Below are 21,614 nucleotides of genomic sequence, written 5' to 3'. Positions count from 1 at the left end.
CAATGCATGACTCACTGTTTTTTGTCCTCCTACAACAATTCTTGTAATAAAAATACCTGATTTTATTCCCGGTCAAAAGCTTCAGAACAGCACAATTTTCCAGTTATTTTAAATTAAAAGTCAAGCAGTTAAGTCCAATGAATAACTTGACATAAAACTAAGTGTTGAACAGACGGTAACCACCATTGAACTGATTTGGGATGAACTGGATCAAAAATAGAAAGGAACGCAACCTATAAGTGCCACAGATTTACGGGAACCTCTGCAAGACAATTGGGAAGAACCACAGTATCTGAAGAATATTTAATTTCCATTGTAGAAAGAACAAGTGTGTTCAGCTGTTATATCTGCTTGAGGTGGCTACTTTAACGGTGGCAGGCGATGATCTTCACAATTGGGCCACGGCTGCCCACTGCTGAAGGCTTATGACCTGCGTATCTTCCTGGTGAAAGGACATTTTGCTATGCTACTCAGCTCCTATGACCCCACCCTGGATGCTGAGGGCAACATCAAAAACGCCTTTTATGAGTCCCTTGAGGTTGCCCTATCCAAAGTCTAATAAACTTGCCCTCATGAGTGATTTCAATGCCCGAGTCTGCACTGGCACCAATCTCTGTATAAGGATACCTGAAATTCAATGGAACTGGAAGGGTAAATAGCAACGACCTGTGAAGCCGGCATAGCGACTACCCTGCCAGGTGCTCTAACGCCAGCTCCTGTCAGCCAGTAGAAAACCTGGGGGACAAGAGCTGAGATACAAAGACCAGCTTAAAAGGACCCTGAAGAGGTGTAACATCAACCCCAATTACCTGTTGTGAGCAGCAGTGAAACGGCTTTATTGGCGTTCAGTATGCCACAGTGGGGTCTCACATCTCGAGGAAAATCGCACCCAGAAACAGAGGGCTCAATGGCAGCGAAGACACCACCCAAACCGCCTAATGAAAAAATATAATAATAATAATAATACAGCAAAAATAAAGCAATTGGCCTCACTCTTATTTCTGGTGGAGAGTGTCTGGTCATTTACAGTATATACGTAGATAAACACTAGCTATTGCACTTGAACTCACTGCAGCCACACAAATCTAACTTGGTGGGTGCCCTCAAAAAAGTGCATGGTCAAGTTGAAAATATATATATTTTTTTAAAGTTTCCACAAAGTTGAAAGTGTATAACTTCCCAAAATGTCTAAGATGAAGTTATTCAGATTCAGAAGGAACTCAGGGGTCCGTTCCCACCCCTTGATTGATTGACTGACGGATTGATTGATTGATTGAGTGATTGATTAGAAAGTGCATAGCAGTGTTTTCTGCATCAATGTTTGTTCCTTCTTCCTTAGAGAAAACATCAAGATCTGTTTTGCATTTATGACTGAATGCTAAATGAGTCCAAAGTGAGAAGCTGGTTCAAAGTGGACAAACGTCTTGTTGCGACTCATCAAAACCAACAGGTGTCTGTGGCATGGTGGGGGGAAAACATGTTTGGTTTCTTCACTCAGAATGCAAAAAAACAGAGAGATGCTGTTCACGCCTACACACTGGCAGGGGAACAACATGCTAATTAGCACACTCACCTCCTGTTCCTAGTGTGTGTTTGTGTGTGTGTGCATGTGTTTGTCTGTGTGTGCGCGTGTGTGTCTTACGAAAGAAGTGACTAACCGTGGTGGCAACTGTGCCAAAACTCCATGACACAGCAGTACACAATGTTTGGGACAAACCTGCACGTACACACGCACACACGGACACAGACAAGTGTGTGCATGCACGCACACACAACCTTGGACCTATCTATAGCAGCAGTGGTTCTCCTCGGTCACCTTGGGACCTGCATTTTCCTATTGTTGCTAAGTTGCGACCCACTTTTATAGAAGAGAAAAAAAGAAAATGTAAAGTTCAAACATAGCCTTTGAAAACACATGAACAGTATAGCCTATTTTTCTTTAAACATAATATAGATGATTTCATGTTAAATATGTCTTTAAGAGCAGCTTATTAAGAAACTGAGGACATACATGTACAAAAAGGAATACAGTATAATAAAACAAAATTTGAAACTTAAAAATTTTTTTTTTTTAATTTATAAAAATCAAATTTTCACTTGTATGTGTGGTTCAGAGGCATACTGAATGTGAATACATCTATTGCTAATCAAATAATTACATATCTGACGCATGCTTGTCAAAATGTGTTTTTCAAGAAAAGTTCAACTTGTAATGTATGTTTTATGTAACTGTACATAGGTCTGTTTCTATGACACTGACGAACCTGAATTTGTACGTTTAGTCAGAATGCACCAGTCTGCCACTAACTTACATTAATGCAGTAGTAAAGTCATAATTACAGTAAGTACTTGTATATAAAACATCTAAGATATAAAACAATCCAATAAAAAAATGGTAACTGCGGCAGCAACTGAGCGTGCCTTCTTGTGCCACTTATTCTTATGTCGCACAGCAAACTAATTCATTTCCCGCCGTTCGGCACCATCATTAAATGAGGAGCCCTGTAATTTTTTACTAGCTTTCAGCAACCCACCCGAAATGGGTCAGACTTAAACCCACCAGTTGATAATCTTAGATCTATAGTATCTTTCTACATTTATACATATCACCATTTTTTACTGTTTTCGATATTATAGTATATTGTTTTTACATCTGCAAAACAGATGAAAGTGCTAAAAGATAAAGAGTAAAGAGGGGTGGGGTTTACAATGACAAATTTAAATATGAAATAATCAAATAATTTATAATTCAACTAAGAAGGGAGAACGAGAGATAGTTTCATGAAAGTGAGAGGATGAAAAGGAGAATGAGGTCGGATGTCAAAACCAAGGGGAAGAACTTTGATTGGAGTTGGCATCCTGGTGTGTTGCTGTGGCAACAGCAGGACCGACGCAAGAGACAACGGCGGGTGGTGATGATGTCACAAGAGGAAAATAGATGTGCAACGTGACCAAGGCGTAAAATGTAAATGAGATCTCATTAATCAGACATTAGTAACTCGCTCGACCGACCAAGGAAACCATCGCTTACCGTTAAACATCATCCTGTACTGTAATCCAGCATCACCATTGCCCCCAAATTAACTAAGAATAATAATAAGAATAATCCATTTTTAAAAAAAAAGGAAACAGTATAAGCTCTTCCGAAACCAGATTTTATATGTGGCCCAGAAAAATTTACAGCACAGCCGCCAAATCACACACACTGCTCATAACTAGGTGAAAATGAACACATATCCACAAACTACAGAAGGGCAAATTCATTAACAAATGTCTTACTTTATTTTAAAATTTCTATTAATAATATAAAAATGTCTACACAATAGTTTTTGCGTTAAAATTGTAAACTAAAACACCACTTAATGTTGCCAGTGACAAAAAATATCTATTATTAATTAAAAATGTTGCTGTTCTACTTCAGTTTTAAAATTAAAAGCAAGAAAATATTGTTCTAATGAAAAACAGCTTCAGTTTACTTTAAATGAATAATACAACCCCAATTCCAATGTAGTTGGGACGTTGTGTTGAACATAAATAAAAACAGAATACAATGATTTGCAAATCATGCTCAACCTATATTTAATTGAATACACTACAAAGAAAAGACATTTAATGTTCAAACTGATAAACCTTTTTTTTTTTGAGAAAATAATCATTAACTTTGAGTTTTATGGCTGCAACATGTTCCAAAAAAGATGGGACAGCTGGCAAAAAAGACTGAGAAAGTTGAGGAATGCTCATCAAAGACCTGTTTGGAACATTCCACAGGTGAACAGGCTAATTGGGAACAGGTGGGTGCCATGATTGGTTATAAAAGGAGCTTCTCTGAATTGCTCAGTCATTTACAAGCAAAGATGGGGCGAGGTTCACCTCTTTGTTAACAAGTGCGTGAGAAAATAGTTGAACAGTTTAATGACAATGTTCCTCAACGTACAATTGCAAGGAATTTAGGGATTTCATCATCTACGGTCCATAATATTATCAAGGTTCAGAGAATCTGGAGAAATCACTGCATGGAAGCGGCAAGGCTGAAAACCAACATTGAATGCCCATGACCTTCGATCCCTGAAGCGGCAACTGCGTCAAAAACCGACATCAATGTGTAAAGGATATCACCACATGGGCTCAGAAACACTTCAGAAAACCAATGTCAGCAAATACAGATCGGCGCTTCATCCGTAAGTGCAACTTGAAACTCTAGTATGCAAAGCAAAAGCCATTTATCAACAACACCCAGAAACGCCGCCGGCTTCTCTGGGCCCGAGCTCATCTAAGATGGACTGATGCAAAGTGGAAAAGTGTTCTGTGGTCAGACGACTCCACATTTCAAATTGTTTTTGGAAATTGTGGAAGTCGTGTCCTCCGGGTCGAAGAGGAAATCCGAACTGTTATGGAGGCAAAATTCAAAAGCCAGCATCTGTGATGGTAGTGCCAATGGCATTGGTAATTTACACATTCGTGAAGGCACCATTAATGCTGAAAGGTACATACAGGTTTTGGAGAAACATATGCTGCCATCCAAGCAACGTCTTTTTCATGGACAACAGCGTGGCTTCGTAGTAAAAGAGTGCGGGTACTAGACTGGCCTGCCTGCAGTTCAGACCTGTCTCCCAGCTTTTTTGGAACGTGTTGCAGCCATAAAATTCCAAGTTAATGATTATTTGCTAAAAACAATAAAGTTTATCAGTTTGAACATGAAATATCTTGTCCTTGTAGTGTATTCAATTAAATATAGGTTGAACATGATTTGCAAATCATTGTATTCAGTTTTTATTTGTTTGACACAATGTCCCAACTTCATTGGAATTGGGGTTGTACACACACACAGAAGATAACCTTTATGAATTCCACAATGGGGAAACTTGCATTGTTTAGGCAGCAATCGTGCATACAGGAAATACAAAAAAGGCATGCAAGAGAAGACATTTGGCTGCAAATGCGTCCACCATTTCAAGGTTGATCCAATAATTACATTAAAATAACAAAAAAAGTAGAAGCCATAATTTATTAATGATTATAATTATAGAGTAATGATTATGTTGTGCAATTGAAAAGTATGCAGAATTATTTTTGTCCTATTACATATAATACTGCAATAACTGTCCCATGGTAATGTTCTTGACATAATTTCCTTTTTTTTGTCCTGTTCGGCTGTTAGGTCAAGCAGAATGGAAGATCTATATCCCTTTTATGGCGGAACAGTTTTACTGTGTCACAGTGGAGTTTTTAAGCTTCCGCTGTGGTTTGTTAGTATTATAATTGAAGTTTATTGAGAATCAGAGTCGATCAGTCGAACAGAACAAAGTTTCTAGAAGGGAGAACGAAACAAAGACAAAAGACAATGCGCTAATTGTAAACAGGATGAGAAAAGTGAATCATTACATATCTACAACAATGAAACATTGGATATGAGTGTTGTATGGGGCTGTAGTGCTACACCCTGTGAGGGAAGGACAGGACAAGATAGAACAGGACAAGGACAGGAGAAGAAGCATGCAGGACAAGGGTCGTGAACCCGGCTGTACAACTGAAGTGTTTGTAAATTAGTAAAGTCTACAGGACGAGAGTGTGAGTGAGAGGATACCCAAGTGAGTTGCATATTCATGAGTTATTTGTCGCGATAAGTGTGTGGCCCCACACCCAGTGAAAGAGTCCCAGGGGTGTGTGCCTGCAGATACATGCAAGTGAATTGACATCGTTTTACATGCACAAAGACTGACAGAAGTATACTGTAATTGCAGTGCCTGCACCGCCGAGGCTGGGGACCCCACCCAATCAATCGAGGGGCGGAAACAGGCCCAGGGGACCACCCGAGAGCAGTCCGGTGGACGGGACACGTCCCACACCGAGGGACCCAGGGCGGTCCGCCGGCCCCACCGAGGCGCCCCGACAACTGGCCACCCAGTAGGGGCCGTAGGCACCCAATGGCACCCCACCAACAGCTAGAGCGGGGGACCCGGACGGGTGCCAGCTGGCACCGCTCCAGCACCCACGGAACATCGGTGAGTCACCATCACACCACCAATACTCCCCAGGAGGTCGGCCTTGTGGTTCCCCTCCACCTCGAGCTCAGAAAGGAGTGAAAAAAGTCCCGCCGCCACAGACACCGGAACAGCAAACACAGGGACAAGAGAAGAAGATCCCCACTCCATCCATGTGTAGGGGTCGGGTGCAGTGTGAGCTGGGCGGTGGCTGAAGGCAGGGACCTTGGCAATCCGATCCCCGGCTACAGAAGCTGGCTCTAGGTACGTGGAATGTCACCTCTCTGGCAGGGAAGGAGCCTGAGCTGGTGTGTGAGGTCGAGAAGTTCTGACTAGATATAGTCGGGCTCGCCTCCACACACAGCTTGGGCTGTAATACGGTAATGCAATACTGAGGCCACCAAACCAGACCCCCTCTACACCTTGGCTGCGCCTAGAAATTCTGTCCATAAAAGTTATGAACAGAATCGGTGACAAAGGGCAGCCTTGGCGGAGTCCAACCCTCACCGGAAACGAGTCCGACTTGCTGCCGGATATGCGGACCAAACTCTGACTCCGGTCGTACAGGGACCGAACAGCCCATATCAGGGGGTTTGGTACCCCATACTCCCAAAGCACCCCCCACAGGATACCCCCTACAGGACACCCAGAGGGACATGGTCGAACGCCTTCCCCAAGTCCACAAAACACATGTAAACTGGTTGGGCGAACTCCCATTCACCCTCGAGGACCCTGCCGAGGGTGTAGAGCTGGTCCACTGTTACACAGCCAGGACGGAAACCACACTCCTCCTCCTGGATCTGAGATTTGACTTCCCGACGGACCCTCCTCTCCAGCACCCCTGAGTAGACCTTACCAGGGAGGATGAGGAGTGTGATCGCCCTGTAGTTGGAACACACCACCCCAGTCTGCCAATCCAGAGGCAATGTCCCCGATGTCCACGCGATGTTGCAGAGGCGTGTCAACCACGACAGCCCCACAACATCCAGAGCCTTTAGAAACTCCGGGAGAATCTCATCCACCCCCGGGGCCTTGCCACCGAGGAGCTTTTTAACCACCTCTGTGACCTCAACCCCAGAGATAGGAGAGCCCGCCTCAGAGAACCCAGACTCTGCTTCCTCATGGGAAGGCGTGTCGGTGGAGTTGAGAAGGTCTTCTAAGTATTCCCCCTCCTGAGACGCTGGATGGTGGACCAGAATTTCCTCGAAGCCATCCGGAAATCTTTCTCCATGGCCTCACCGAACTCCAATAACAGAACACCACTCGGGTTCTTATCGGGGGGGGGGGGGGGGTACTCTGAACTGCTGTTTGGTGCATAGGCACAAACAACAGTCAGGACCCGTCCCCCCACCCGAAGGCGGAGGGAGGCTACCCTCTCATCCACCGGGGTAAACCCCAACGTACAGGCGCCGAGCCAGGGGGCAATAAGTATACCCACACCTCCTTGGGGCCTCTCACCGTGGGCAACTTCAGAGTGGAAGAGAGTCCAACCCCTCTCAAGAGGACTGGTACCAGAGCCCAAGCCGTGTGTGGAGGCGAGTGCGACTATATCTAGTCGGAACTTCTCTAACCTTCCCTGCCAGAGAGGTGACATTCCACGTCCCTAGAGCCAGCTTCTGTAGCCGGGGATCGGATCGCCAAGGTCCCCGCCTTCGGCCACCGCCCAGCTCGCACTGCACCCGACCCCTATGGCCCCTCCCACAGATGGTGAGCCCATGGGAAGGGGGACCCACGTTACACTTTTGGGTTGTGCCCGGCCGGGCCCCATGGGTGCGGGCCCGGCCACCAGACGCTCGCCTTCGAGCCCCACCTCCAGGCCTGGCTCCAGTGGGGGGCCCCGGTGACCCGCGTCCGGGCAAGGGAAAACTGAGTCCATTGTTTGTCGTCATCATTGGCCAAAACACAAGGCTGCAATATCCGTATTGGATCGAAAGTGAAAAAGTTGGATTGGGACATCTCTAGCTATAAGTGGCTTTTATGTGGAAAAAAAGGTTTTATTTGTCTCGCTTTAGTATTACATTGCCACCAGTTTAGGGACATTGAAAATTAGAGTAACATCTTGTACTCACCAAGTATCTCCTCGTCTTCATCATCATCATCATCATCTCCATCGTACTCTGCCTCTTCATCGGTGATGTAGCACATTTCTGGTAGGCCTTTGCTCACATTCAGCTGCTGCTGATACTCTTCATCAGACATCCTGTTGTGCTACCTCAGCATGCCCGCAAGATGTCCTGAAAGAAGGCAGCATATGATTGGCCGTCTGTTTCTCTGCATCCATCCATCCATCCATCAAATGTGATGAACAGTATTCTGCACACAAGCTGCACAGTGATTGGGCACAGATAAGATAATAACGGAGGCGAGGTGCTCTTGTTTCTTGGGCACTTTAAAAGCTCTCAGCTGAAGGATAATGACTCTCTGAGGCTTTTCTCAATACTGTGGTTGTAATCTTTGTTTTACAGCAAAGAAAGCCTCTAAGACAATGCTGATATACAAATGTAAATAGAATTCAGGGTATTCAAGTCAGCTACACAACAAGGAAACAACTCTCATACTGTTAAATGTGCTTCTTTCTTCTACAGTGTCAATGCACAAAAATGTCTGTTATTCATTTTAAAACGTCACAAGCAACTGTAATAATATTTAAACAACAAATATTCTCCTGGTCATGTCATGTTTGTGTGGCTGCTTGCTGTTGTAAGGAAGTCAAGACACCTGATTAAACACCAGATTTAAAAAAAAAATGTGAAGGTGAGTGCGAATGGTTTTTTGTATACAAGTATGTGCCCTGTAATTGGCTAGCGACCATTTCAGGGTGTACCCCGCCTCTCGCCCGAAGATAGCTGGGATAGGCTCCAGCACCCCCGCGACCCTTGTGAGGATAAGCGGTACAGAAAAGGAATGGATGGATGGTATTAATAGAGGCTTCTTCCATCTACTGCAGTTTTCCAAGCAAAAAAAGAAACGCGCTTTAAATCAAACACACTCCCACTGAAATATTGGACAAAGACACAGCAATTTCACCTGTCAGAACACCTTGCATAACATTACACAATCAGTTACATAACTGACAAATCCAGGCAATTTGTCTGACGGTAAATTTTTTAATCAACCTCATGAATCCAACCGAACTAGACATTAAACTTCTTTCTTTGTTTTTTTTCTTTGCCCAGTGTGGCTGGAGTACTCGTTTGTTGTGTTCTGATTCTGGCCATGTTTAATTTAATTGTGAAATATGTTTCGAGACAACAAAACACAGGCTGCAGGCCAAAAATGGCCCCCAGCCCAGATTTTGGACACTGCTGACTTAAATAAAGAACGACAGTAAAATGCTGTTAGGCAATCCTGTTAGACTCCTCATGAATGATCATGTCTCACCCAGTAACCAAACAACATGCTATATTTACCACAAGCAACTAAAGAGGAAAACTATGGTTACCTGCAAAACAACACAGACGGCAGCTGCGCCCTTTATACGTAGCACATCCACTTGTTCTCCCTGGGAAGACATTGTCTTACAATGCTGAATTCTACAAAGGAATGTTTCCAACCATGCACATGCGTAAACGTATTAGAAGGAACCCATTCATCATGTCCTCATGCCCCAATTACACCTCTGCTTATTGCAATCGAGTGTGACGCGCAAATAGCACGAATTGACACACTGCAACAAAATAAGAAAGTTCTTTCTTATCACTGGGGCTTGCCTTTGATCCCATGGTTCGCTCAAAATCTTATTTCTTCCCGCTGCAAGGAATTGTTTGGTACTAACTTTGCACGGAAGGCACTTTTCTGTTCCCAGTGCACAAAACAGACCACACAAAGGTTCTACTGGATGAATGGAGTGAGCACGGGCACCAGCGTTAATGTTAGCGCCAACACTGGAATTAGCTTGTTCAGTAAGTGGCTGCAAGAAAAGATATCAAAAGGTATTGTTGTTATTAAATCACGCTAAAATGTTTACCAAACTGTCTTTGTCTATATTGCAACAGTGACATTGATCTGATTAAAATTTAATGAGTTTAACTCTTTGAAAATATGCATATTATCTATTCATCCAGGAAATTTATATATTAAGACCCCATCAGAGTGAATTTTCACGCTTCTCTACCTCTGTTAGCTTTTGCCTCCACAAAGAAAGAGTTTTGAGGCAGCAGTGCTCCTACTACCATAGACTAAGAAGCACTGTTGGGAAGAACACACACACAACTTTAAATCATCTATATAAGTTCTTATGTAACATAACATGGCAGGCAGTGGCGGCACATAAATATGGCTGGGAAGACTTTAAAGAAAATGTCTTCTTTTGTGTACTTCCAACTGCTACAAAAAAATGCATGTGCATATTAGTCATGCTGTAACATAACGAAAATGAACTATTATTAACTATTGGGACTGAAAATACCACACAGAAAGGGTCTCCTGTTGTGTTTGTGTGTAGTGCAAAAAGTAGTGAAGTTACGATATGTGCCGAGTCTTCGGGGCTTGTTGTGTAATGGAAGGGACGTTTCCGCAAAGCGCATATTGAGGCTTGCTTCATTTAGAGGAGCGAGCGGAAATGACGACGCTGAAGTCTCGCTGGCCGGCGGTACCACGTGACCGATTCGAGAAGCGCTTCAGAGTTTGCCCCAAGGTTTGACAGCCATATAAACCACTAATGCTGGCTCCATTCAAAATGTGTGGGTTTTTTTTTTTTTTTTTTTTATAAATAGAGTCACGGTCAGCTCAGAGTTTGGATAAAAATGTTATAATTTTGATAGGCTACTAGAGTTTAAAGGGTATGTATAGCATAGAGTTTGGACATAGCATGGACAGTAGGCAGAGCGAGCAATTACAGCTCGCACGGTGCCAAACGTCAGTTCTCGGAATCCTTGGAAACAGGCTGCTGGTCGCTGACCAAGCACGCCGGGCTAATAGCCCAGCAGTGGGTGCACTCGACTCTCAACCCGGGGTATGTTGTTCCAAGAAAGTACAGTATAGTAAAACCTCACTGAGAGAGGAAAAATTCCTGTTTTCCAATTTGTATAATCTTGCTATTGAATGAATCACTTAAAACATTTCAGTTCAGGGTGTACCCCACCTCTCGCCCAAGGATAGCTGGGATAGGCTCCAGCACGCCCGCGACCCTAGTGAGGATAAGCGAAACGGAAGATGAATGTTGGGAACTTACTTGGGCAAACATTGTTATGTAATACATAGTCATTCACAAGAGCCAAAAAGATGCAAAAATGCAACACATCACATGTGGTTAAGGTACAGCTGCCTGTCTTTTGGGCTTCCGGTTGTGACAACAACTTCAATTTTGAAATTTCACCCAATTTTCCTGGATTTCTTTTTTTTTCATAAAACTATTTCAATAACCTCTGCAACTCCTTTGCTGCACGTAGTGAGCAATTCTTCTTTTCCTTTCGGCTTGTCCCGTTAGGGGTCGCAACAGAGTGTCATCCTTTTCCATGCAAGGCTATCTGCTGCATCCTCCTCTCAAACACCAACTGCCCTCAAGTCTTCCCTCACTACATCCATCAACCTTCTCTTTGGTCTTCCTCTAGCTCTCTGTCAATATACTCACTATGTCTCCTCTGGACGTGTTCAAACCATCGAAGTCTGTTCTCTCTAACTTTGTCATTTCTAAATTTATCCAACCTGGTCACTCCTTGAGAGAACCTCAACATCTTCATTTCCGTCACCTCCAGCTCTGCTTCCTGTTGTCTCTTCAGTGACGCTGTCTCTAATCCGGCTGGCCTCACCACTGTTTTACAAACTTTGCCCTTCATCCTAGCAGAGACTCTTCTGTCGCACAACACACCTGATACCTTCCTCCACCCGTTCCAACCTGCTTGGACCCGTTTCTTCACATCCTTACCACACTCACCATTGCTCTGGACTGTTGACCCCAAGTATTTAAAGTCCTCCACACTCGTTATCTCTTCAAATCTTCTATCTTCTTCTATCATCTTCGCTACACTTCACCAGGCAAATTTCTCTAATCTGTCAGAAAAAAAATTAATTAGATTTGGAAAAATGGAAAACTATTTCTCTTTGGCAGGGAAGTCAACTGTATTAAAATGAATATACTCCCCAAATTCCTTTATCTGTTCAATGCCTTCCTTTATACCTCTCCAAATCATTGTTTTAGTATATCGATATATCGTCTTTTATTTGGAACGGTATAATCCTAGACTGCGTTTACTACTACTGCACTACTACTACTACTACTACAGAGGCCCAAATTAGAATGCGGCTTTGCTCTTCCCTGTGTCTGCCATTAGTACTCGGCAGTACTTTCCTGGCTTCAAGCCCCTGATACAGTCAGGTGCCATCTGGAGTCAAACGGAGAATAAGTTCTTTGTCATTTGTGATCCCATTTTGAACTATCTCAAATCACTCAATATACTGCCTGATATGACATAATTATTATGGTGAATGTTTTGTTTTTTGTTTGAAGCCGGATTATGCCATATGGTTAAAGATAAAACATGTGTTTTATTGTTTTTACACTTCAGTATTGTGGAATGAGGAGTGGGCCGAATTTTACAGTATTAGCAGTGGTGCCCTGCAATTGGCTGGCGACCAGTCCAGGGTTCACATTGCCTCTGGCCCAAAATAAGGTGGGATAGGCTCCACACCTCACCCTAATGAGGACAAAAAGGACAGCAACTTGTATGGTGGTTATCTAAAAATTTGCCAGTACAGTTTTCTGAATTAAAATCTGAATTAGATCTTCCAAGGACTTTACGGTGAGTGTTGCGGGGTCAGATGTGGTCTCATGTATGAGGTCAGAGTAGAGAGTCTACAGAGCTGCAAGAAGAAGCAGTGTGGGGGTAGGGTTGTGATGGAGAAGCTGGGGTGAGAGAGGAGCAGTCTGGCCTGTCTGTCTGCTGTCCTAAAAAAAAACACACTGCCATGGGAAAGTGGGGGAGGTGCCAGAGAACCAAAAATAGATGGCTTTTTTTTCCCCAACAGTACAAGGCTGCGATAACAGTTGACTTTGCAATTAAAATTTAGGTTAAAGCATCAAAAATCCCATTTGACTACCATTAGAACGACAATATAATACATGGGTAATCATTATTAGACAACAGTATTTTATTAAAGAGAACACTTTTAACAAAAGTATTTTGGTAAATGGCAAAGTATTTTAGAAAATACTGTATATCATTTTTTTTTTTTTTACTCAATATTCGTCATTAAAAAGAAATAACGGTAGTTCATTCAGAATTTATCAAACTTAATACAACCACCCCACTGACGATCGGCCAGGGGTCGCGCAATTTCGGAGCGTCGCACAGGGCGCATAGTTTTGGGACAGTAATTTCTCCGGCGGCAATGCACCAGAAAATAGTTGTCGATTCATTTGATAATTGATTAGGATTAACTGATTAATTGTTGCACCTCTACAGAAATGCTGACCACTCACTGTACATTCACACCATGCAGGAATACGGTAGTCAGTCTGGATTAATCAATTAACTAATGAATACTCAAAAGGTGATACCTAATTAAAAATTAACATCAGTTGCCATTCTTTAAATATTACACAATTGGTTAAAGTTCATTTCGGTAATGCATGTCTACAACTAATGACGGATCATGTATTTCTTTTTAAATCCCAGTAACATTTTGTGGCACACTTTGGTTCCTGTTGAACATTGGGAACATTGAGGCTCCAGACTGTTGGTGAAATTCTATAAATGTTACTAATTAAGTTACTTATTGAAGAGTTATTGAAAAAAAGAAAGACTTGTGCGGCTTCTGAGCAAACAAGGTGACAGCATAAAAGAGAAGGGAGGAGAGAAATAAAAGAAATGATTCAGGGGGTTTGTGAACACAGCTGCTTGCATAAGACTCCTTACATAAGATCTGGCTAATAATGTCAGCTTCAGCTTACTAAAAAATAGTTATATAAGGTGTGTGCCAAGACACAAGGACATGCTGTAATTGCCATCCTCTTAAAGTCATTTTATTTACATTTGCTTTCTCTAACATCCCAAAGTGTCCTGTAAAAATTCTCCAAGTTGGATCCTGGCAAAGTCAAATGTACCAGGAAATGTGCTTGTTATCCCTCTCATAAACCACTTTCAGGTTTTCATGTTGGTTACACCTCTACATCGTCTTCACAGGCCAAATCATGTACAAAGTACCTTATTATTACACTCTGAATAAAATCAAAACCAAACTAAATGAAACAAGCTTCACAAACAGCAATTCAATAATCTAAACAATACAAGTAGTCTTAACTGAATGTTTCTATCACTACATGCTTCCACTAACTTCCCAGTAAACTACACTCAACCAAGACAAACGAAAGTGAAGTTAACTGAACTCAAACTAAACCAATGTAGCCATGTACTTCTACTCTAATATCCCACCCAACATGTGTTACAGTACACTGAACCAAGATCAAATCAAACACACTATACCTAGCACTACTATAATAGACTAAACTCAACTAAATAATCTAAATAAGACTCCTCAAACATCCCAGACTAAATCCAACCAAGCTAAAACAAACCAAAATAATCTTCACCAAACTTAACGAAAGACAGTGTGCCATGCTAAAGTAAAGTTGGCAGGGAGGACACATGACTGGAGTAAAAAAGTATCTTAAATCGTGGTTATTCTAAATTGGACTGCAAAGCGAAACCGACAAACGTGAAAGAAATCTTTTTCAAGTTAGAAGAAGATGGAAATGTAGAAAGAAGTGAAAAGTAAAGAGGTAATAGTAAAACCATGCTTCCACCAAAAATAAGATTCACTTTAGCTCTGTGACCCACAGTAAGAATTGACAGTGCAGGCTCGAACGCTTGAAGGATTTTTTTATTATGTTTAAATGTGGTTAATAAACAACAAGAGTCCATCTGAATGTTTTTACAAAATACAATTACTTCAAAACCAATATAGGTTTTGTTTCATGATTTCACTGAGGGCTTTCCCATACATGTGGGTTGAATAGAATAGAAAATGGAGTGCATTGCAAGAATGAATTAAACCAGATTGTGAACAACTGCACTATCCAACGTTACATTTGAAAATCGCAGGCTCGCAGGCGTGCTGGAGCCTATCCCAGTTATCTTCGGGCAAGAGGCGGGGTGCACCCTGAATTGGTCGCCAGCCAATCGCAGGGTACATTTGAAAATGTCTTTCGTTTTACTACAGATGTCTTAAGCACATTTTTCTACATTGGTCCAAAGCCAATGTAAAAATGTTAAAAGTACCTGTCCTTGACAATGTAAATAAACCCGCAGCCTACTGTGTCTATTTTGAAACCATAAATAGCCCTTCAAATACTTTTACTTTTGAACCTGTAAATCGTACACATTCATATAGTACTAACCTGCATTAAACAGCAAGGCACATACACACATGCACGCCCATGACCTGGATCAGTGAAAAATGCTGACCTGCATCGACTTGCCTCAAAGGATGTTTTTAAATAGATGAAACCTCAGGCCAGCCCCACCCGGGTGTCATCTAATCCATACAAACGCCTCATATGTGTGTCAAAATAAACCAATGGTTCTGTCTGCCTTTAAATAAAGCAAAGAGGCTGACACATTATGAATTGTCCTTAGAATAATATACAAAATTAGGTCAACGTGTTGATTTTCAATAGAAAAAGCTGCATCGTGTAAGACGACAATGAGCAGCAGGTAAAGTCATGCACACCAAGTCAAATCTTCCAAGGCCATTTGGCAGTGGGGGAGGGCTCAGAAATCCTTGGGGAAAGATTCTCTCTGATTGGACTTTACTGGCAGCCCTCCAGCCAATCACTGATTACTCTTAGGGTTCATGGGGGTTGTTTGGGGTTATAAGGGGACACACTAGGGGAAGGGTCTCCAGTAGGTGTGAATTTGCCTTAGAAGGGGCTGATCCTGCCTGTTGCCACAAAAAAAAAAAAAAACTAGCAAGAGGATGGACTGAAACAATCAAAATGAAATATTAAAGAAAACAATACATTATAACAATAGACAAGAAAATAAGTGATTTCCTCTGATGCAAGAAAACGGAGATTTTGTTGTTTCTTCTTCAAATGGAAACTATCTTAGAGAGGAAATTACGCTGGCCCTGAAGTGGACAGCGCAACAGCAAATAACTAAACACAACAGCAAATTAAAAAACACAACAACAAATAACTAAACACAACAGAAAATTAAAAAATATGACAGCCAATAACTAATCACAACAATAAATTACTAAACACAACAGAAAATACAAAAACAACTAATCACAGCAACAAATAACTAAACACAAGAGCAAATGAAAAACCACAACAACAAATGAAATGAAAATGCATTGTTGTGTGTGCTTGGGTTAGAGAAAAAAAAACTGATCATCTCGATCTAATTCATGTAGCAACCTTCAAATTACGAGACAGAAGATAAAAAGGTTTGTCGTCACTTTGTCCTGAAGTTTTATACATCAAAAAGGGATATGGTGCCCCTTTCTAGATAAAATAGCTTGATTTATAACGCTGTAATTTAAAATTACGCTAAACCGGAAGTAACGCAGGCGTCGCTTCCATCTTATTCTTTTCTCCTAAATTAATTACATTTTTATTCAACTAATATACGCTACACCTGTGTGGAGTTTGCATGTTCTTCCCGTGCCTGCGTGGTTTTTCCCCGGGTACTTCGGTTTCCTTCCACATCCCAAAAACATGATATATTTCAGATATCCAGTGTTGCCACAGTTACCTTGAAAAAGTAACTTAGTGGTAGGTTAATTGAAGACTCTAAATTGTTCGTAGGTGCGAATGTGAGTGCGGAGGGTTGTTTGTTTGTATGTGCCCTGCGATTGGCTGGCGACCAGTTCAGGGTGTACCCCGCCTCTCGCCCAGAGTTAGCTGGGATAGGCTCCAGCACCCCCGCGACCCAAGTGAGGATAAGCGGTATGGAATATTTATGGATGGATAGTTTAGTTATTTGTCATTGTGATTAGTTATTTGCTGTTGTGTTTTTTAATTTGCCGCTGTTTAGTTATTTGCTGTTCAGTGCCACCGTAGGAAATTGTCCATGTAACATTTGTACATTGTTCCTAATAGCAACTCATTGCTAAAACAAAAAAAGGTGTGAAAATAAAATCATGACTCTATTGTTGCGTTGAGTAATCTTTAATTAGCAAATGGCTTTAATTTCCTCGTCTCGTGACTTATACACCAATTTTGTTCCTTTTCAAGCCAAAAAACACTTTAACAATATTAGAATAATCTGGAATTTTTGGCACCCAAATGCTGCAAAACATTATGTTTGCAATGATCACTTAATGATGCTTAACGTGACTAAACCTCTTCAGTTATATATTGTTCTGGAGAGCTGCGCTACGCTTGACCGTTTGTGCGTGTGGTAAATAACTCGTGTAACAAGTTACACAAACACTCAACACAACCGGTTGCTCAATTTGTGTCTGAAAACTGTGAGAGCTGGAGGTTGCTTCCTAATGGGCTTGCGTTGCGTTTCATGTTACGATCACCGAGTCCGACGCTTGCCCAAACTCGTTTTACAGCAGGGCATGTAGATTATTTGTTTTTTATTGCTATGCTACAATAATAATTATCATTCTTAGGATTTTACTTGTTGCAAATTTATTTCTGGTTGTTATTAGAAGATTTATTTAAAGTTGACTTTTGGTAGTTCTATAAATACAAGTTTTGAAATTTATGTAGAATCCTTTTTATGAATCGTGATTCCAATATCAATCAAAAATAATTGTGAATATTGCAATTATTTGCAAGCGTACATAATGACCAGGTTTAAGGTTGGGCCTAACGTTTTCCGAGCTGATCATAATACACCCCACGCCAGAGGATAATCGCAAATCGATAATCTTTCGGGAACACCGATATTTGCTGACTTTAATTGAAAGGCAGGTAAAATTCTTCAATTTGTCCCAATTGTCAGTATCTCAGTAGGCTGCTTTACTTATTTTCGCTTCTTTGTCTATGAAGGGGAGCATGCATGAAATATTCTTTAAAAATGCTGACAGCAAACAAAATTGCTGGTCCACAGCTGTAATTCATGTTTTATTGTAGACAAGACAAAAATTACACATCTCATTAAGCAGACAACACACACACACCTCATAACTCGGTATTACAATAACTATTTTTATACAATAATAAAAAAATGACCATAACTTATGCCTAGATCAGACAACAGGATTTTAGCCCCGATATTGGCCCGATTAGCTATCGCAGCCCATTTCCCAGATTGGGCCAGACATATTTTGTCAATTACAAAACTTCTTGTAATGTGACCTAATCCATGACCAACAATTTGGACCTACGATAGCCCTTCAACGCCACAATGAAAAGTCTTCTGTGTGGATATCTTCTGTGTAGTGTGAAATATCAACGACAACTCTCCGACAGCGCAGCTTGACATCGACCAATGGGATTGCGTATTGTGCATCCGGTCGTGTTAACTGCTGATACGTGTTTCTGGTTCCGCCTCTCCGACAGTGTATGATTTGAGAAGATAAAGCCCAGTGATCGTAAAAGATGGGATGTAGTGATATCGGAATACATGTCGTGCAGTGTTGCCACTGTCTGACCGAGATATGGCAAGCTTTTATGGCAGTTGTCTGACATAGTGGAATCGTGAAAGACCAAATTTGTTTTGTTGTCTGATCCAGGCATTAGTCAAATAGTAGGTTATTTTAGACATGCATCCATCCATTTTCTATAGCAGCTGTTCTTATGTCAGCCTATCCCAGCAGACGTTGCAGACCAACAAGAAGTTGAAAAACAGAACCAGAAAACCAACCTACTGGAACAGGAATCTGAAATGGAAGAGCAACCAACTGGAATGAGAACAGGAAACCCACCAGACGGAACTGGATCCACAAGACCAACCAACCAGAACTGGAACCAGGAGAATAATCAACCAGGGGGGAAAAAAAAACAATCCCAGGTATTCTTGTGATCTTAGTCATAGTTGACTAAACAAGTACCAGTATGTTTGCTCACGCTCAATGTAGCCCCATCCACTGCCACATTGTTTGTTGCTAAGGATGACTAATTGATGAGAAGGAGTGGAGGTCAGCGCTACACCCCTCTGGTCTAAGACAAGAAGCTTAGATGCTAAAGCTCAATAGCAAAAACACCAGTCAACATTGATGACGTTCCCCTTCTTGTTTTACGAGGCGCAGGTCAGACACTCCTGCTTCCATTCCACAGGTTTTTTTTTTTAAATATTTTTTGCTTTACTCAGAGGTTGAAGATTCACTTTGCTTCTTCATGTTCAGTACCTCATGATCTTCCATTATGAAAATGACGCAACCCCTTCAATCAATCGGTCATGTCCCGTTATGCCAATTAAATCTCAAACGATGTTAGAAGCAAACCCTCCCTGAGATCCTTCATCCATCAGTCCTGTGGTACTTTTAACACTCTCTTCCTGTACTGAAACGCCTGCTGAGCTTTTTAACAGGAACACACTGACGTGATTAAGGACGAGGGGAAAGAGGTGCCAAAGAAACGCCCGCACATCATTTAATCAGAGTTTAAAATCCCATTTATTTTCAACCAAAATTTAAATACTGCAGCACAACAGGGGGGATCCCAGTGCTAGGGTGGTAAAAAGTGGCATGGTATGAATCAGTCCTTTTGGTACCCTTCAAAACCTTTTACAATAAAAGCACGAAAACGTATTTATTTATATTCAGCTTTCGGGTGAACGTAAAAAATCCACAATAACTTTTACAGGTAAACTTAATTTGACTTCTCTAAAGGTTTGAATGAACATGTCCAACTGTTGCCTGTTTCAGTCCCTTTTGCACAACTTGCTGTTCTGTAACAAAGAGCTGAATTGTTGTGAAATTTACCAGACTATGTTCGAAAACCAAAGCAATGTTGAGGGCTAATTTTGAGCAAAGAAAAACAAATATGCCTGCAACCCATTGCATATGGAGTCAATGTTTACAAGGCGCAAGAAAAAGTACATCTGAGCCTTCCGCGTTCGAGACTTTTCATGAACCAAAGTATTTAATGCGTGAATGAGGCAGTATTTCTTCAACATTTTAGTTTGTAAAACCAATTCTTCATGAATGGGGGGGATTCAAGAACCGAGGTACCACTGTATAAACATTTTTATATTTCAAATATTTTGTCATTATTATTTACAATAAATTAACCAATTATGTGTGATAAAATAATCTTAAATATATATATATAATTTTTTTTAAACAAAAAAACCCGCTAAAATAATTCAACATATATTACAAGAGTAACAGGATCTTTGATGTAAATGCCCCTCAGTGGGCCAGGTTAAAGAAGAAAGCGGACCTCATGTGGCCCGTGGGCCATAATTTCTCACTCCTGATTTAGACTTCAATGAACCTACTATGGATGTTTTGGAATTTGGTAGGAAACTGGACTACCCTGAGAAAACCCACACAAGTGAGGGAGAACATGCAAACTCTATACAGGTAGGACGGAGCTTAGATTAAAACCCCAAACCTCAAGAATAGCGAGGCTACGTGCTAACCACTAGTGTACCATGCTGAACTCCACAATCATTATCCATGATGAAACCTCAGAATCACAGCGCATAATGTTTGCCCTAAACTTAATTCAAATAGTCAAGGGCACAGTCGGAAACTGGAAAGTGCTCATTGTCAAATGTCTTGCTGTCCCAGCTGAATGAAGCAGTGTCGGCTACATGTGCAAAAAAAAAAAAGTTTGACCCACATCCAAGTTGAGTAAGAAAAACAAACAAACAAAAAAGTCGCTAAGACGATTTATAGCAACACAATGGCTCCAACTTAGACATGATGTATACGTCGTGTTTTGGGGCCCTCGGGAGCCTGTTAGGTAACCCTGGCAGACAGACAGTAGGGAGGAAAAAATTAAATAAAAGAAAAAAAAGAAAAGGCGCATGCACAAGCTTGTTATGAAAACCCCAAAGCGCACTGACAAGAAAAAAAGAAAACGACAACAAAAGCAGCGTGCTCGCTCGTTTCATAACAAACAAGGTGAACTCCACCATTGCATGGTGGACTGAGGGCGCCGACGTTGCAGCTGCTATTGTCTGCAGCCTAAAAGACCCTCCCGTCCACACAAACACACACACACACACGCACAAACACGCGCGCGCGCGCACACACACACGACAAGACGAAAAGAAGCACTTGAAAGCACCAAACGTCTCTCACCTGCCCTCCCGCTTCTGGTCAATTTGCGATTCTGTTCCAAACAAAAGATGAGTAAACAAAGACGAGGCGTGCAAGTGTACGGACACGCGGGGCTGGAAGGCTTGTGGGCTTCCAGTCATTCATCAGTTGGTTGTTACGAGAGGAGGCTGGGCAGCCCTCGTCCTGCCTGCCCTCCACTCAAACACTGCAAGGAAAGTTCCGGAAGTGCACAGGCAACCAAACAATGCCACCCGAGCTGCATGCTGTCAAATGCTTCCGTTACTTTTATTGGAATAACCTGCGTATTGTTGTATCCTGTCAGGATTCACTGCATCTGGTAGTTGTTCACGTTTTGTGTGCGTGCGTGATCAGAGCTAGTCAATATTGACTGTCAATTCAGTTGGGACTCACTTAGTTTAGTTAATAACCGTATTTTACATGCAAAAAACGCGGTTAGCATGTCTGCCTCTAGGTTCGTTCGAATCTTGTCTCTGGCCTAGC

General features: G+C 41.8%; 1 protein-coding gene across 4 annotated transcripts in view; it reads right to left on the bottom strand.

Moving 5' to 3' along the window:
* The window catches only part of LOC133481141 (helicase ARIP4-like), a 63,276-nt gene extending 41,918 nt beyond the window's left edge, over positions 1-21,358 (bottom strand). For 3 of the 4 annotated variants that reach the window (XM_061780170.1, XM_061780179.1, XM_061780219.1), the window contains exons 1-2: positions 21,135-21,356; positions 8,051-8,215 (exon numbers count right to left, since the gene is read on the bottom strand). In XM_061780170.1, coding sequence (XP_061636154.1) covers positions 8,051-8,180 — 130 coding nt within the window. In that variant the 5' untranslated portion in view covers positions 8,181-8,215; positions 21,135-21,356. Of the gene's footprint in view, positions 1-8,050; positions 8,216-21,134 lie in introns of all 4 variants that reach the window. The other variant, XM_061780190.1, reaches the window with a different exon arrangement.
* Positions 21,359-21,614: the final 256 nt, after the last annotated feature.

Source organism: Phyllopteryx taeniolatus, chromosome 1 (genome assembly GCF_024500385.1).
Source record: "Phyllopteryx taeniolatus isolate TA_2022b chromosome 1, UOR_Ptae_1.2, whole genome shotgun sequence".
Taxonomy (NCBI): domain Eukaryota; kingdom Metazoa; phylum Chordata; class Actinopteri; order Syngnathiformes; family Syngnathidae; genus Phyllopteryx; species Phyllopteryx taeniolatus.
This window is presented reverse-complemented; position numbering and strand designations above follow the sequence as displayed.